At 42.3% G+C, this 18,844-nt stretch overlaps 1 protein-coding gene across 2 annotated transcripts in view; it reads right to left on the reverse strand.

The window, feature by feature from the left end:
* LOC122798555 (autophagy-related protein 9A-like) overlaps positions 1–18,844 on the reverse strand; it is a 1,089,020-nt gene that overhangs the window by 204,144 nt on the left and 866,032 nt on the right. For both annotated transcript variants that reach the window (XM_044067609.1, XM_044067608.1), the window contains one exon: positions 900–1,002. In XM_044067609.1, the coding sequence (XP_043923544.1) occupies positions 900–1,002 (103 nt within the window). The remainder of the gene's footprint in view (positions 1–899; positions 1,003–18,844) is intronic.

An 18,844-nucleotide genomic window follows, 5' to 3' on the forward strand; every position in this document is an offset into this window, starting at 1 on the left:
TATATATATATATATATATATATATATATATATATATATATATATAGAGTGAATGGTTGAATGGTGTCATGATCAATACACAAAGCATCGGCCAAAACACATCAAGCATGCCTCATACTGAAAACAACACAAAACAACAAACACTAAATCGAATGAGGAAATACATTTCCATTCCCAATCCACTAGTCATTACCCTACAACACATTCAGCTCAAATTTATCTGAACAGTGATTGTGTTATGACAAAGGCTTTTTTAAGGTAAGCTGTAGGTTAGAGTTAGGCTCAGCACATTGACCAGATGCAGATGTTTGGGGATCTGTGGACAGCAAGACAGATGACAAAGAAGTCTACCTTAGGATGTTGAATCAGAACAGAGAATACTACAGAGAATTAGTAGGGATTACGGAGGTGACACACTACATAAGGTGTCTTAAGAGTGCTTCAAAAGTGGGGTCTTCAAAGAAAGGCTCTGAGGTGGGAAGAGAGAGAACAAAAGCCCATCAATTCCCGACTCAGAAAAATACATAAATGTTTCTAATTTAAAAAGTATGGGATGCTTGGTATTGTAAGCCAGTTATCTTACCCAGATCAAAGGATGGGGAGTGGAAGAAAAACAGGTTAGAAGAAACAAATGTAAGCCATCAAGCTTGCTATGGAAGTACCTAAGCAAAAGTATTCTGCAGTTCTTCCAAATAAAAATCAGACTGCTAGTCTAGTTTAACTGTTAAGTATTTGCCTTACGTCAAAGGCAGATTTCACCTCACCTGCTTATTTTCTCTGGTCAAGTTTATGTCCTCTACTTTGTGCAATCAAGGGCTTCACAATTACTTATTTCATTCCATGATATTTCTGATGACATCCTGAGCAGAATTCCCAAGTAAACTTCATAGAATTCTTACCTCATGCATATAGATGGCGTGTAGGCTCATTTCAGTGTTAGCGTATTCTGAAAGAAGGGCAGAATGAGATGCATTCTGGAGTCTTGTGTCACTTGATGACACGCTGCAAGGAAAATATACAGAAACGTTCAAAAGTTACTCTTCAAATTCATGTTAAGGATATTTCAAGAAAGACTGATTTAAAGGAGAGATAGAGATGCTGAAAAGCATTAAAATTAACAAAGCACACTTAAGACAAGACTCATTAATTGATAAAATGAAAACAAACAAAAACAGTATATTTACTCTGGGTAATAAGACTGCATCCAAAATCAAAATAATTCTAAAACATTTAGGTGCTACGACTAATTAGTACTGTTGCTTTCAGCTTCAAAGTCCATGGCTGAAAGCCTGACCCTTTTTTTTTTCTTCTGTGCGGCCTCATCACAATGTCGCTAGGTTCATGTCAGTACTTGCAAAGTTCCATTTTCTCCCAGTTTCCCAAGGTGAGTGATTGGTGATTTTACACTTTTAAAATAGCTAATAGATTCACTTACAGGTTATTTTTAGTAATGGTAGACTACAACTTCAACCGCAAAAAAGATGTATTTGGCAAATACCGAAATTAATCTGAATTTGTAACCCCTCAGACAGTAATGAAAAGCTCAAGAAAGATATATTTAAAAAAAAAAGAAATTTCAGGGGCACATATGCATGAGCAACTAAATCAGTGGGTTCACCTTCATGTAAACTGTTCTTTTAATTAAAAAGCAAACTCTAAGAGCCCAAAACAAAAGATTAATGTCAGAGCATTAGTGGCCTAGCCTACAGGCTAGCTACACACTGCACATATTTATTACAAGAATATAAATGTGTGCATGTGTAGTACATCTGAATGACTTCTCCACTTTCTACAATTTACAGAAATACCTGGATATGAAAAAGAGCTCCCTTAAACAATGGAGTTATTTTAAAATTGGCATTACATTTCTTTTTAAAATAACTCTGGTGTATGCTCAAAATAATCACCACTTTAACACAGGCAATGAAGGATTTATCCACTTGGACCTACTCTGACTTTGGTAAATCCTGCAATGTCCATGCTTGAGCAAACAACCATTGGTACTCTCCAAGATACTCACATATAATGTTGTCAAGGATAAGTTAACAAACAAAACAGGTTAGTATTACGGGAAACAATGACACGTGCTGGGGGTGCAGAATGGAAAACACCTAGCATGCATACAATTTCTCCTAAACTGAACTATGAATAAAATCACACTGAGCGCATCAGTTTTGCTTTTAAGATGTATAGTTTCTCCCCTTTTTAATTCCTGCAAGTCTTTGGGGTTTCTAATACTATGATGGGAATAGATCCCATTCCTACATTAAAGTTTGTGAAATTACTATTGTTTCAATCTTTAATGTTAGCCAAAAGTGCTCTTCAGATCAACCGGAATGTACCCAAAACTGTCTCCTTCTGCAATTCATATGGAGTTACTTGTATTGGTAGCATATCTAAATAAGACTGTAAATTCTTATTTATGAGACCCATTGCTAATAGAACAGTCTGGGTATCCTTCCACATTGCCCTTGTTTTTGCCTGCAAATCCCGGTATTTTATGACTTTGTGTCTCTAAGTATGCAAGACACTGTAGTCACTGGGTGTAGCAACCTCAATGATTAATGCTTTTTTTGCCTTCTTTTGATGGATTACTATATAACTAGTTTTCTCCCATCTGTTTTTTGATTGGTAATGGGTGATACCATGTGATATAAACTTCATCACTCTCTATAATGCTTTGTGGCTCATGTTTCCACTTCAGTACTGTAATGTTTGCACAATTCCCAATGCAACAGTCTTGCACATTATTATGCTTTTCAGTATTCAAGCCCTCTTTCACTAATGTGTCACACCCAACTAGAAGATGGGTGACTGCTTCTGTGTGTTTTACAGAACTAGCGTTCATCTGTTTCTACCACATGTTCAATGGACTTTGTAAACCAATATGTATGTAGTCCACTATAACCTTTTATCTTTTCGTTTACATTCTAACCATTCCTGTATCAGATTCTGATCGATCTGAGATTGTTCCAGCTTTACCTGCAGCTATATTTATGTCTCTTCCACATATCTTGCCTTCTCATCTGCTCCTTCTCCTTATATCCTTTCTTTTGTTGTTTAGAACATTCAATTGCTGCCTGCTTTTTTGTCTACTTGTGGTTTGGTTTCCATTCTTACTTCACACTGATATGCTTCAGCTTAACTAAGCAGGGAAGTCATCTTAGATGTGTCCTCTTCATGTTTCAAAACTTTCATTGTGTTTGGATCTGGTGAGGTCAGCAAATATGTATTGAGTCCTACGATTGCATATCTATACATGTAACCAGTTTTGAGGAGGCACATACCACCTTCAGAACAGGCAATATATAACCTTGGTATACATCAATTTTTTTTATAGATATATATATATATATATATATATATATATATACAGTGGCTATAAAAAGTTTACACACCCCTGTTAAAATTCCAGGTTTTTGTGATAATAACAAATAAGACCACAATAAATCATTTCAAAACTTTTCCCACCTTTAATGTGACCTATAACGTGTACAATTCAATTGAAAAACAAGCAAGTCTGTTGGGAAAAAAAAAAAAAATATATATATATATATATATATATAAAAAAAAAATACAATAAGCTAGTTACATAAATGTGCACACCCTAAAACTAATACTTTGTTGAAGCACCTTTTGATTTAATTACAGCATTCAGTCTTCTTGGGTAGGAGTCTATCAGCATGGCACATCTTGGGAATATTTGTCCACTCTTCCTTGCAAAAGTGCTCTAAATCTGTCAGATTGAGAGGACATCTCTTGTGCACCGCCCTCTTCAGGTCACCCCACAGATTTTCTATTGCATTTAGGTCTGGGCTCTGGCTGGATTACTCCAAAACATTAATCTTTTTCTGGTGAAGCCATTGGATGTATGCTTGGTGTCATTGTTGTGTTGAAAGGTGAAATTCCTCTTCATCTTCAGCTTCAGCTTTCCAGCAGACACCTGAAGGTTTTGGGCCAAAAGTGACTGGTGTTTGGAACTGTTCATAATTCCCTCCACCTTGACTAAAGCCCCGCTTCCAGCTGAAGAAAAGCAACCCCAAAGCATGATACTGCCACCACCATACTTCACCATGGAGATGTTGTTCTTTTGGTGATGCAAAGTGTTTTTGCCCAAACATACTTTTTGGAATTGTGGCCAAAAAGTTCAACCTTGGTCTCATCAGACCATAACACATTTTCCCACTTTTTGGGGACTTATTGTTTTGCAAATTTTAGCAGGGCGCGGATGCTTTTCTGTGTAAGAAAAGGCTTCCGTCTTGCAACCCTACCCCATAGCCCAAACATATGGACAATACGGGAGATTGTTGTCACATGTAGTACACAAGCAATACTTGCCAGTAATTTCTGCAGCTCCTTCAGTGTTACTGTAGGTCTCTTGGCAGCCTCCCTGACCTGTTTTTGTCTCGTATTTTCATCAATTTTGGAGGGACATCCAGTTCTTTGCAACATCACTGTTGCCCTATATTTTTTCCACTTTTTGATGACTGTCTTCACTATGTTCCATGGTATATCCAATGCTGTGGAAAATTTTTTTGCACCCTTCTCCTGACTGATACCTTTCAACAATGAGATCCATCTGATGCCTGGATCATCCCTACCTGCACTTATGACTTACAAAAACAGGTGAGAAATTAATTCCAGGTACTAAAACTTGCTTAAATGATTCCTTACTTAAAGAATATAAAACGAAGCATTCAGAACACTCAAAATGAATTTCTAGTTAAACAAAATATCCGAAACTGCAACATATTGATAAAAATATTCAAAATATTTACGAAAATGTTTGTAATGTCCGAACTGCATAAAATGTATAAAATAAATGACCGCATTTTTTTCACTATGTGCTACTTTTTTGCTTTAATTAAAGCTATTTGAACTATCCAAAGTGTACAAAGTATTCATAAGTTTGTGCAGTATTACAGTACAATTATTTTGCAAAATATAGCCATTTCAAAGCATATTTCACAAAGTACAGTATTTAAATATTACAAGTACCTGGTGTGTGTGCATGTTTGAACACAATTACAAGGGTTATATCTTCAGCGTGTTTAAGCATACTTTGGCATGGCAGAAGGCTTTCGCAGACCAGCTCCACTTGCCTTTGATAATAAATAATGTTGCAGAGAATTGGAGTGTTTGAGCAACAGCACAATATTTTCATACAAGCAGCATTTTCTGACAAAGATGCACGTACAAAGGCATTTATTCTCCTTAATTTAGCTGGTTCAGAAGCCACAGAAAGACAGCATTCATTTGTGTATGCACCTGCTGTGTTTGCAGGGGAGGGGGAAGACCGCCGTACAGTGGTACCGGCTGAAATAAGGGAAGACTCTGAGTGCTTAAAATGTAAATTTAGAGAAATAAGTAACACCCAAACTAATATTACGATGGAAAGGCACTTATTCTACACAAGGGATCAAAAGCCTGATGAAACTTTTGCAGCATATATAACTGACTCGAGAAACAAAGCTAAAATGTGCAGATTTAGTATTTTAAGTGATGAGTTGATAAAAGACAGACTTATGTGTGGTATTACAGATGATGCTGTGAGAAAGATTTTGCTTCGAGACAGTGTGTTAACCTGAAATAAGGCCACAGAGATTTGTCAAATGAGCTCACAGAAAAGCACACAAATATTCTTATAATTGAGAAATGCATGCTTCCAGTATCTTCTAAAACAAGAATTTATGTACTCACCATAACGTTCGATGTATGTAGTCCATCTCGCCTCACATTCTTACTCTTGGATTCGGAGCCGAACCTCGGCCATACTCTAGCTCAAAGTCTTCAATGGCTCGTGGCTAAGAGGTATCCCATACTGCAAACGCTCCCATCCCAGATCTTATTTGCTGCAAGCTCACATACACACACACAAACACGCTGAAAGGAAGAACCAACCCACAAAAAAGGATACTGAAACCAGAGACTAAACCTCTAGGCCCTCCAGGAGGGGAGTAGGTGGGTGGGTTAGTAAGAATGTGAGGCGAGATGGACTACATACATCAAACGTTATGGTGGGTACATAACTTCTTGATGTTATGTAGTCCAATCTTGCCTACATTCATACCCTAGGGACAGCGTCCCTAGCACCTAAACCTTGGGTGGCTCATTGGAAAATACTCCTGAGCACTGTGGAACCGGAAGATCTGCCTCTAGATATCAGATCCAATTTGTTGTGACTAATAAAGGTGTGAGGTGATGCCCATGTGGCCGCAGCACAAATATCATCCATAGACATCCTAGCCTGAAAAGCAGTAGAGGTAGACACCGATCGTGTAGAATGAGCCTTCACTTTAAAGGGTAATTCCTTGCCATTCGAAGTATAAATGAAGAAAATGCAAGTAGAAATCCATCTGGACAGAGTAACTTTAGAAACTGGAGCCCTGATTCTATTGTCTGAGAACGAGACAAAGAGTTGATCTGATTTCCTAATATCTTTAGTTCTATGTAAATAGAAACGCAATTGTCTGTGAACATCCAGCTGATGAAACTTAAATTCTGCCCTGTTAGAAAATTCAGGGAAAAATACAGGCAGCTCAATGGACTGGTTGAGGCTGACAACCGAAGCAACCTTTGGCATAAAGGAAGGATTAGGTCTTAGAGAAACCCTATCCTTGTAAAATACCAAGTAAGGGGGCCGAATGGATAAAGCTTGGAGTTCAGAGACCCGCCTAGCTGAAGTAATGGCTATCAAAAAGATTGTCTTCCAAGACAAAACTTTAATGTCACAAGTTGCTTTGGACTCAAAGGGAGGTGAGGTAAGCCGCTGTAACACAAAACTGAGGTCCCATGGCATTATAGGATCAAAGACTGGAGGTTGAAGTAGCATAGTCCCTTTCAGAAAAGCCCTACAAAGCCTGTGCGCCATTAGATTGGGTTCATTAGCAACATGAAAAGTAGAAATGGCTGCCAACTGCACTTTGATAGTTGCCGCAGCTGATCCCTGGCTGAACAGTTGAGAAAGAAATTCTAAAACTGATGAAATGGGAGCTGCATAGGGATCAATCTGCCTTTCATGAGCCCAAATGGAGAATCTCTTCCACTTACTGGAATAAATCTTCCTAGTAGAAGGCTTGTGGGAAGAAGACAGAATATGAACCACCTCCAGGGAAAAATCATGAAGCCTGACTAGGGAAGGAATTGGAGCAGCCATGCTGTCAACCTGAGATTCTGAATGGAGGGATGGAACTGCCCTGACATATGAGTCAGCAGATCTGGCTCTGGGTCCAGAATCCACGTATCGTCCATTAGATACGGGTGGAGAAAAGGAAACCAAATCTGACAAGGTTAGTGTGGTGCAATCAATATCATCTTGCTTCTCAAGGATTGTGCTTTCTGAATAACTTTCGTTATCAGGGGGACTGGAAGGAAGGCATAGAGAAGACCGGAGGGCCAATCATGAACTAGAGCGTCCCTGGGTGCCTCCCCCTTCGGGGGGATAAGGGTGAAGTAGCTGCTGCATTTGGCATTGAGGGGGCTGGCAAATAGGTCGCAGCAAGGCTGACCCCATCTGCAGAAAATCTGCTCCGCCACTTCTTCGTTCAGGGACCACTCGTGAGGCATCAGAATAGCTCTGCTCAGCCTTTCGGCAATCACGTTACTTCCCTGGTATGTGCATTGCCACTACAAAGCATCGGGAAGATACTGCCCACTGCCACACTCAAAGTGCTTCTCTGCAAAGGGGGTATGACCTGGTTCCTCCCTGTTTGTTCAGATACCATACCACTGACATGTTGTCTGAGTGGATTGCAATTGTCCCATGAAGAAGAAAGCCCTGAAGTGCTTGCAACGCTAATAGTACCCCTCTCATCCCCAAGACATTGATATGCAAATGGGTCTCGTGCTCTTGCCATGTGCCTTGGACTGTCCTGCTGTGATAATGCCCCCCCCCCCAATCTGGGAGGCATCCGTGGTCACCATGACAACTGGAGAAGGAAGAACGAAAGGCATGCTCGCGTTGAGATTGCTGGTCTGAAGCCACCAGCGCAGATCCTGCTTGCACTTGTCTGTAATCAGAATAAGATAGGAGAGCAGGAGATGCTGTAGAGACCACTGGGCAAAAAGTAGCCACTGAAGAAGCCTCATGTGTAGTCTCGCAAGAGGAACTAGCATAATTGTGGCAGCCATGGTCCCTAATAACTTGAGGACCACTTTTGCCTTGACCCTCTTCAATGGTAGCAAAGCGTAGACCTGCTGCTGTAAAACCTGAATTCTCTCTTTTGGTAGGACGGCCCTCATGAATCCTGTGTCTAATTCGGCGCCGATAAAGGTAACACGCTGCAAGGGCAACAAGGCAGACTTTTTCCAGTTCAGAGTAATTCCCAGACTTTTGTACAGCGCAATAGCAGCGTCCCTGGTCTGTAGCAGTAGATGCCTGGTGGTGGCAGACAGGAGCCAGTCATCCAGGTACAGAAACACTTGGAATTCCTGACGTCTCTAATGAGTCGTTACCACTGCCATGCATTTGGTGAACACCCTGGGGGCTGTGGTGAGACCAAAGGGCAGGGTGTGAAACTGAAAATGACTGGCTCCCAGCCAGAAGCGTAAGTGACTTCTGGATGCCCTGCCCATCTTGATATGGTAGTAAGCATCCTTGAGGTCGATGGAGCACATCCACATATCTTTCCTTAAAGATGGGAAAATTGACTGTAACATGACAATGCGGAACTTGGACTTCTCTGCATGAAGGTTCAAACGGTTGAGATCCAAGATGGGTCTCGGGTCCCCTGTTCTTTTCGGCACCAAAAAGAATCTGGAGTAAGTCCCTAATCCTACTTGGTCTACAGGGACAGGCTGGATGGCTCCCTTTGACAGCAACTTTTGTACTTCTAAAGTTGTGGAATCCCCTTGACTGGGTGGAACGTCTGGGATTCTTTTGTTTGGAGGGGGATAAGAAAGAAGGGGAATATGACAACCTCTGGAAATTCTCTCTAATACCCAATCATCTTGGGTGATGTCTCGCCAGGCTTCTGGGTACAGAGAAATGTGACCCCCAAATGGCTCCAGAAACGCACAGTTGGGCCTCCCCTCTGGAACGCTGGTAGGGAGAACCACAAAAGGAATCGCGGTCCCCCTGATTACGTGGGCCTCCTCTGCCTCTAGGGCGGCGTCTACCAGAATTTCCACACCCTCCTCTGCCTCTGGAGGGGGAATCACTCTGTGCATCATGGAAAAACCTCTGCGACTTTCTGAACCACATTTTCTGGCCCTTGGGGTAAAGTCTAGAAGGCATGGAAAATGGACTCCCACGGCAGACAGGGTTTTTCCTTCCTGCTCGCACCTGTTGAGAGTGTCCCTCAACTTGGTTCCAAATAAGGATGAACTGTCAAAGGGGGCGTTGGTGAAAGTAGACTTGAAAGCCTCCGTGAAGTTGCACAGGCGCATCCAGAAGTGTCTCCTAAGAGAGACTCCAGAACCCGCAGCCCTGCTCGCTCAGTTGGCTGCATATGAGATCAGCCTCATGGAGGAGCTGGTAATGGAATTTAGGATAGACATCTGAGCACTGACCTTTTGAACCACAGCATCAGAAATGTTACCCTGTAGAGAATCTCCCAGTTCTTTTACGAGATCTCTCTGGAGCCATGTAAAATGTGACAAATAGTTCAGCGACCGCAGTGCAAAGGCCGCTGAGGAAAACATATGCTTCCCATACTTGTCCATGGCCCTAGACTCCTTGTTAGGGGGATGGACGGTAGATGAAGTTTCAGCAAGTTCCTTCTTGGTGGCTGCTGCCACCACCATAGCATCTACTGGAACGCCTTTCATAAGAAAATCCTTGCCTGGAGGAGCGGACAAAAACTTGTTAGGTCTCCTAGGGACCGGTTCCACAGTGTCTGGAGTTTCCCACACCTTCTGACAAACGAGATCCAGTAGCTCGTCAAACAAGGGAGAAACCCAAGAGAAGGAGGGTTGAGACCTGAAGGCCTTCAGGGACACAGACTCCTCCTCAGAAGGGGATTTGGTGGGCCAGTCGCCTCTCTGCCTCAAGATTTCCAGGATATCTGAGAAAGAGATATCTTCAGAAGACGACTTGGAGGATCTTTCTGACTCCTCGAGGTCGGTGTCAGACGTGACAGACTCATCTTGGGAGTCAAGGTGCTTCCTCTTGCACACACTCTTTCTGGGGGGCTCCTCAGGCAAAAACTCCAAGGAGACCTCAGAAAGTTGGGGACCACTCATGGAGGTATCCTGAGGCCTTGGGTCTCCGCTGTCCATGGATAGAGGGTGATTCAAGACTGATACCGGTGCTAGAGGGGGCACAGTGTCGGTGCCATAAAATGAAGCTGACGACCTGGCCAGCACGCTCCTCATGACCTCGAAAGCTGAACCCCCCAGCTCCAAAGGACGACTGACCATGGAAGATACAGTAGTAGCCCTCGGAGCCGAAGAGATGAGGTCCGAAGCTGATGTCGGACCCAAGCTCACCCAAGCCAAAGCACTGAGAGGAAGGCTAGGAGCCAAAAAAGATCCCTCTCGGGTCCGACCGGTGAACCAAGAATCCTGGACCTCGTGAACGGCGCTGATGGGGTTGGAGCAGAGATTGGAGCCGAGAGGCCAGAGGGGGCTACTGTAACCGACCTCATGGCATCCGACAGAACCGACAGCTCTAGCTCTGAAAGCTGAGAAAGGCTCGGAGGAGGAACAGCCAAAGAGGAGGGGATGACGGACTCCAGGGCCGACTAAGCCGGAACCGAAAACAATTTAGCCAACAAAGATGACTGGAGCAGTTTCTGCACCACTCTATCGACATCGTCATCAGAGAGGGTCCGACAGGACCTAGAGGATAAGGTCAGAGATCTGGATCTCCCTACATAGGGAGACCTATGAGACGAAAAAAACAGTTGAGGAACTGGAGACCGGCTCCGAACTAGCATATCTGCCACTGGCTCCGAGATGCTGAGAGCCAATTTCGACATAGTCGGTGTACTGCCTTCTGTCGGCACCGAAGCCAATGGAGCCGAAGAAGTAACAGTAGTTTTAGCGATTTTCTCTGGAGGCTCCGAGGAAACTGATGGAGCTGGAGAGCGCTATTTTGAAGATTTTATTCTCTGATTTCTTGTCCGGTTTGGAAGGAGAGGATCTGGAACTAGAAGACCTCTCCAAGTCTTCTTCAAAGGAAGGTTTCAGTAGTCCTTTTACGATAAGCTTGTTCTTCCTCTCTTGCAGTATACGGGGACTGAAAGCATGGCAGAACAAGCAGGATTCTTGGAGATGAATAGCACCCAAACAGTACACGCGGACTGAGAGCCCATCAGTTAATAACATCTTGTTACTACATTCTATACACTTTTTAAAGCCTGAAGGCCTGTGTTCTTTGGGATCTTTAGACATGTCTGACAAGAAAACTCCACACACCACACAAGGGAACACAGGAACACCTTTGCACCAAAAAACAAACAGAAGGGCGAGGGAAAACTAGAGCTCTAACTGAACCGGCCTAGACCGCGGACAACCACAAGGAGGACTAGGTCCTCTAATTTAAATGGGCCTAGCCCAGGAAACAAAAGACTAACACCACAGAAACAACAAAACACCAACAAAAAGGAAAACTACAACTGGACAGTAGGGAAACAAGGTCCTCTGACTGAAAAACGGGCCTAGCCCGTGGAGACAAGGGGCGAATGGGATACCAAAGGGCTAACGGAACTGGCCACACAATCAGCAGAACAACATACACAGGGTAGCTATGAAAATAGCTTTTTGGTCAACAAAATGTTTGAATTTAAAAGAAAAATTATACTTAGCCATGGCCAAGAGCGAGACCACGTCTGAGCGCAACAAGCGGCAAACGAGATCTGGGATGGCAGCATTGCAGTATGGGATACCTCTTAGCCACGAGCCAATTGAAGACTTCAAGCTAGAGTATGGCCGAGTCGGAGCAGAGGTTCGGCTCCGAACCCAAGGGTAAGAATGTAGGCGAGATTGGACTACATAACATCTAATGTTAATTGTACGCAGCACATGGTTAAAAGAAACAAGCCCAAGCACATGGGAGTGTTGCTGGACCTGCAGCAGCCTCCTGGTAAACCCCATACCTTTCTAGCAAATTCCAGAGTGCACACAGTCTCAATGAAGAGCAAGGGTGAGTCAGCAGACTCAAAGCATGTGCCCCCACCTAGCCTCATAGTCAACTGTCACAACTGTGGTGGTAATCATGTGTCTAAAAGAGAAAAAAAACTTAGCTTTTGGTCAGCAGTGCTGCAAATGGAAAATGTGGAATCATTTCCAAAGAGTTTGTAAATCAAAAGAGGCACATTATTTTATTAAAAGAGAACACTCAAAGAGACAAGTTGATCAGTTAGACAGCTGAAATCCTACTTTTTATGTTGATGGTGTGTCAATGCAGTAGGTTGGTGGGCAAAGAAAGAAGTATTTTGTACTATTCGGCTAAATGGGAGACCCATGCAGCTCAAAGTTGACACATGTTCAAAGTGCAATGGCAGAAACATTTGCTAGAGTATGATGTGTTGGTGAAAAGCTTGATTTGGCAAAATGTGCAAAGGTTGTTGCTTATGGTGGTGAAGAAATTCAAACTGAAGGGTCAGTAATGCTTTCATGTTACTCTGCTGGGAACAGCTATGACTTGCAATTTTACATAGTCAAAAGGCATGTACAGTCATTATTATGCCTCAAAAACAGTTTGAAAATGGGACTACATTCATTTAATAAGGAAGTCTACCATGTAAGCTTGAAAGACAACTGTTCTAATTTTGCCTATACTATTTTTTCTACTTATGCTGATCTTTTCGAGGACAAACTAGGCAAGCTCCCAGTTGTGTACTCCATGAAGTTAGACCCTGAAGTCAGCCCAGAAAGCTCCAGTAACTATGCAGAACAGAGTCAATGCCGAGCTTGACAAAATGATGCAGCAAAGTGTGATCTGTGCAGTTGACGAACCTACTCAATGGGCATCTTTCATGGTGGTAGCTCATAAAAAAAGCTCAGATGATATCAGAACATGTATTGATCCAAGGGATTTGAACAAAGTACTGCATACAGTTGAAGAAGTCGCTGCTCTTATGACAAATGCCAATGTTTTTTCTGTCTTAGGTGCAAGAAGTTCATTTTGGCAAATTTTGCTTGACCAAAAATCTTCATTGCTAACTACTTTCTTATTACTTTCTTCTTGGCAGGTACAGATTTTTGAGAATGCCACTTAGGATAAATTCTGCCAGTGAAGTCTTCCAGTGTAACATGGAACACATTTTTTCTGGATATCCATGTGCTATTGTAGTAGATGATATTCTAGTAGGAGGTAATGATGAAGCCAAACATGTCAGAAACCTAAAGAAAGTTCTGGAAAGCGCACATGAAGTGAATCTTAAGCTGAATCCTCAGAAGTGCAAACTCAGGCAATGCGGAGTTATTTATGTTGGTCATTTGTTTACCAGTTCAGGCTTAAGACCAGATCCTTCCAAGCAAACAGCAATTCTTGAGATGCCAGCTCCAGACAATGTTCAAGCCTTACAATGTTTTCTTGGCATGGTAAATTACCTACGTAAGTTCATTCCAGACTTGAACCAACTTTCAGCACCATTACGAGAGCTGACATACAAAGATGTAATCTGGTCATGGTCAGAACAACAACAAAGAGCATTTGATGTCCTGAAATGGAGAACTGCCAGTCCACCAACTCTCAGATACTATGATGTTCAAAAAACAGTTGCTCTTTCTTGTGATGCTTCGAAGTTAGGTCTAGGTGCAGTCATTCTTCAGATTGGTAGACCAGCAGCCTATGCATCCAGAACTATAACCCAAACTGAGGTGCAGTATGCACAGATAGAGAAAAAAACTCTTGGCAATTGTGTTTAATTGCTCGGGGTTCCATGATTACATTTATGGCTGACCTATTCAAATCAAAACTGATCACCAACCTCTAGTCACTATTTTGAGAAAGCCTATGCATACAGCTTCTGCTAGACTGCAAAGCATGATGTTGAAATTGCAAAAGTATAATTTCAATCTTGTCTACACAAAAGGCAAACTTCTTTACCTTGCAGATACTTTATCCAGATTGCCCAGAAAAAACAGTGAACAGCAGGAAAATGAGCAACTTGATTTTGAAGCCATGGAAGTGAGCAATTTTTCTTCCACACGTCATAATGGGCTTAAAAGTCACACATCCTCAGATCCAATTCTTCAGAAGCTCAACCACTTTATCAGTCGAGGACGGCTGTCAAAGCGATCTTGTTTACCAGTAGACCTGCAACCTTATTTTCCTTATACAGATGAGATTTTGTTTGACAATGTTATCATCATGAAAGGTCCAAAAGTGATTGTTCCAAAATCCTTGCAACAAGGGTATATCACCATCTTGCATTGTGGCCACCCAGGAACTGATTCCACCAAAAGAAGGGCGAGAGGACTAGTATTCTGGCCTTCTATGTCAAAGGATATTGAAAGAGTACTTTCATCTTGTTCTATATATAATAGTACTAAGCCACATCAACAGAAAGAACCACTTCAGCTAAACCATATTCCTGAGCTACCTTGGTCGACAGTAGCTGCAAACATTTTTGAACTGAATGGTCAGCATTACTTGGTGTTAATAGACTCTTATTCAAATTGGTTTGAGATTGACCTACTTCCTAATCTAGTGTCCAGTACTGTCATTACTAACCTGAAGCATCATTTTGCAGTCCATGGTAGTCCGCACAAAGTTATTTCTGACAATGGTACACAGTTTACAAGCCAGCAGGTCAACAGATTTGCTGAAGAGTGGGACTTTATTCACGTTACAAGTAGCCCTGAGTACCCATAGTCAAAAGGTTTGGCAGAACATGCAGTTCAAAGTGCAAAGCAGTTATTAGAAAAGTCTAAATGAGACAATAGCAATGTTTTTCTGAATCTCCTGAATCTCAGTAATGTTCCTTGTGATAAACATCTTGGTTCACCTGCACAAAGGCTTTTGTTGAGACAAACCAGAAACACACTACCAATCAGTAGCAATCTGTTTCCTGTGCTACGAACAACAAAGCAGTGAAAGCTCAACTTATGAAAAGGCGCTTGTGCCAGAAATCCTATTATGATAAGACCAGCAAACTGCTCAATCCATTATGAGAAGGGGAGATAGTGAGGATGCAGACATCCAAAGGTTTTGATCAGATTGGAGTCATGAAAAGTGTATGTCACAGCCGAGATCGTATATTGTGGAATTACAAGGAGTTGAATTTAGAAGGAATCGGAAACATTTAGTACTGATGACTGCAAACTGGGCGCCATAGTCGAAAACACATCTGACACAGATATCCTTCAGAAGGGTCTCACAGAAACGGATAACTGGTGCCAGAGCCATGGTCTAAAGTTAAATGCCAAGAAATGCATAGTCATACCCTTCGGGAAAAACAAGGTTACCCCTAGCTACCATATAGGTGGCAATCCACTGAGCACAGAAGAAGTTATCAGGGACCTGGGGACCCAGGTTGACAGTAGCCTGTCATTCGACACCCATGTAGCTAAAGTAGCCCACCTTATCATGAAGGGATTCACATCTAGATCAAGGGAGGTCATAGTCTCCCTATACTCATCACTAATCAGACCAATGATTGAGTACAATGCCCCATTCGGAATGTATCTGACCCGACACTTGCAGCAGCTGGAGAGGCCGCAAAAGTTCCTCACCAAAAGGATAAAGGGTCTCAAAAATCTGTCCTATGCTGCCTGACTGAAAGAACTCCAGCTCTATTCAGTTGCTTACCGCTTGCTCAGAGGTGACCTTTGCCTGACATACAAGGCCATGTCAAACCCAGATTTGATGAATATGCTTCACCTCAAAAAATCTAGATCCGTCAGAGCCACAAGGGCGGGAGACTTAAACCTCGACACGGCTATTAATAGGACGTGCTGGAGGGATAGATTCATCACCCAAAGACTCCCTATGCTGTGGAACAAAATCCCGGTATATGTGAGGCAGAGCACCTCGCTGGCCTTGTTCAAGAGAAATCTTGACCAATGGATGGGAGATCGCAGATATACCCCAGGGATTACCTCAGTGTCACTGCTCGACAGAGGCACAGCAAAATAATGGGTATAGTTCCCCATACTAAAGGGGTGGCGTAAGCCACAAAACTATGGGCTAGGCTTGTAAATGCCCTCGGGCAGATAGCCTAGTATGAACCTATGAACCTATGGTGTCCGAGCCAGTATTGCAGCATCTTGCCTATGATAAAGACTTTAGATCTCAGAGTGAGTTATCCAGTGTTCCAGTTCCACAGGACATTCCAGCAAATATCCCTGTTCTTGAGAAGATTCCCAAGACTTTTCAAGCAGATTTTTTACCAATGACTGTCCCTGTTGCTAATCTGAGTCCTAATTGCTATATCACTAGATCAGGTCGCATTTCCAGACCACGTTCCAGACACACAACTTGGACATGAGTGTAGTGTTTTTATTTCTTAAGTGTCTGTGTAACTGCATGTCTTTTTCAAATGTCATTTTACTGTGGGCAATTCACTAAAGAGGGAGGATGTAGATCAGTATGTATGTATACATTTAAGAGGTTTTCCACGGGCTTGCACATGTGCATAAATACTGAGCACGTGCAAACTACAATGCCATTTTGTAGAGAGCTGTTGAGATGCAAGCATTCAAGTATGTGTTAGTCTGTCAGTTAATTAGTTCGTTTATATTTTATGTTGCTGCTACCCATCCTGATGTGTTTCAATGTAATAAAGCATACAAACAAACTACCCTGCCTGTTCATCTTGAATCATAACAGAGGACGACCGGCGAGCAGTAGAAGAGGTACATCAGCTGACACCAGTTTTAGATCCTTCTTGCCCTGGCCAAAGCCCGGCAGAATACTCAAATTCAAGTGAATCAGACAATAATAGCCCTTTATGCCCCAGGTCCACCACAGAGGTCCCCAATCTCCCTCTTCTGGTAGTAGGTACAGGTAAAAGAGGGAGGAGGATCTGGTACAGTAGTGACAGAGAAGATGCAGATAAATGGACTAAGGTGGCACCTCAACCTAGGGTATAAAGAAACAGAAGTAGTGAGAAGAAAAAAGGGGTCACTGGAATGCAACAGTGGATCTATTCCAAAAGCAACATTTATAGTAAGTTCTTAACACAGCTATAGCATGTTCACCATAGCATTCACGACGGCAGTCTTCACTTCTGGGAAGATCCTCAAAACATAAAAAAATAGGGCGATTGCAGAAATATAACTAGGAAATAAGCCCCCAAAGGATAGGACAGGTAAATCCTGCCCTGGCCCTAGAGACCACTCCAAAATTGTAGTGTCCAGAGAAAGTGTGGATACAGTTTCAAGATGTTGCTTTCAGAATAGCTTGCTTGCTGACTTCTCTAGGTAAGGCTGTGTTATATACAGGTACTCAAGTGAAGTGGACTCTATGCTGGAACAGACATGCCATGTGTTGTTTCACAGAATGAAATACAAAGAGCAAGCCATTTTGAGAGAGTTTGTTTGCTGGCTTCCTTTCTTTCCCCTTAGCCAAGAAAACAAATAGCTTATTTGTTCTATACAAATTATTCAGTCCTGTGTAAATATCTTAACTGTCTGTGCACATCAAGGGAATGAAAGGCTCTCTTCCCCCATGTTCTGTTGGCTTACGAAAGAAAACTGTCAAGTGAGAGGTTCAGTTACGGAACAGCTTAGAAACATTACATACAAAGGAATGCCTCTGTCCTGGATGAAAACTAAAAATGGCTCACAGAACATTAATGCCTAAAGGTTTGAGATTCTTTTTGATGAATAGGCAACAAAAACAACATCTTCCAAGATAAAAAAAACAGGAGAGGAGCAGAAGCAACTGGTTCCTTACCATGTCCCTCTCCTCTTTTACTTGTACCTACTATCAGAAGACTGAGACTGTTGACAGACGGCATAGCAGTTGGGTTTTTGCTTTACATGCACAACGTAGAGGGCTGAATCCTGACCTCTGGTTAATAACTTTATGGAGTTTGCATGTTCTCCCTGTATCTCTGTGGGGTCCCTCCCACCTCCCAAAAATATGCTGGGTGTTTCCACTTCAAACTCACCCAAGAATAGATTTGTGTGCAGCAGTAGCACAGACTCTAGATAGTGCCTACTGGGCAAAGAGTTGTATAGACCAACCACTATGGCATCAACTGTGGTGTGTAGTAACCTCTAAATAGAAGAACACTGATCACAGACTGTACACCATGTAAGGACTAGCCACTCAACAGTGCAATAACAGGCTCTAGGTGAAATGGCCATGGGTATTTGTCAGTGATAAGTGGGTTGAGGACCCAGCCTATTCTGACCTATGCTGGGGACCCCTGCTAATGGTGGCAGGGGATCTATGTGACTTTATTGTTCAGTGTGTGCCAGCCATAAAGTCCATCAGTCTTGGGTCAATAAGCTACCATCCAAATGGTGTCAGCAGCTCAGCTTAGGTTTACCTGGGATAGCTTTGCTGAGTGAAAGCTGGACTAAAACCAATCAACATGCCAAACATGAACTAACGATTGCTACGCTCAGTACAGTTTCACTGGCAGGATGTAGCTTGGATGGGGATGGCATGATGGTAAAGTGCAGCATTTAACTGAAAGCTGTGAAACACTTCCAATAATTACTTCAGATCATGCACCAATAAAAACTAAGACAAATATATTATTCAAATAAAATGTGACACTAAAACTTTCCTACTTATTTGTTAAAAAGAGAGGTATTATAAGGAGTGGGCATTAGAAGTGATTTAGGAATTATTCAGAAAGATACAAATTTCTTCAGAAATGCTATTTAGGGAATGGGCAAAATGAAAATAGAATTAAAATATGGTAGAAATAAAAGAGAAAGAGATATGGAAAGACACAATAGGAATTATTTAGACGGGTTGTCAAGGGATAAAGTAATG

This window comes from Protopterus annectens, chromosome 3.part1, assembly GCF_019279795.1.
Source record: "Protopterus annectens isolate FY-2018-M chromosome 3.part1, PAN1.0, whole genome shotgun sequence".
In the NCBI taxonomy this organism is placed as follows: Eukaryota; Metazoa; Chordata; order Ceratodontiformes; family Protopteridae; genus Protopterus; species Protopterus annectens.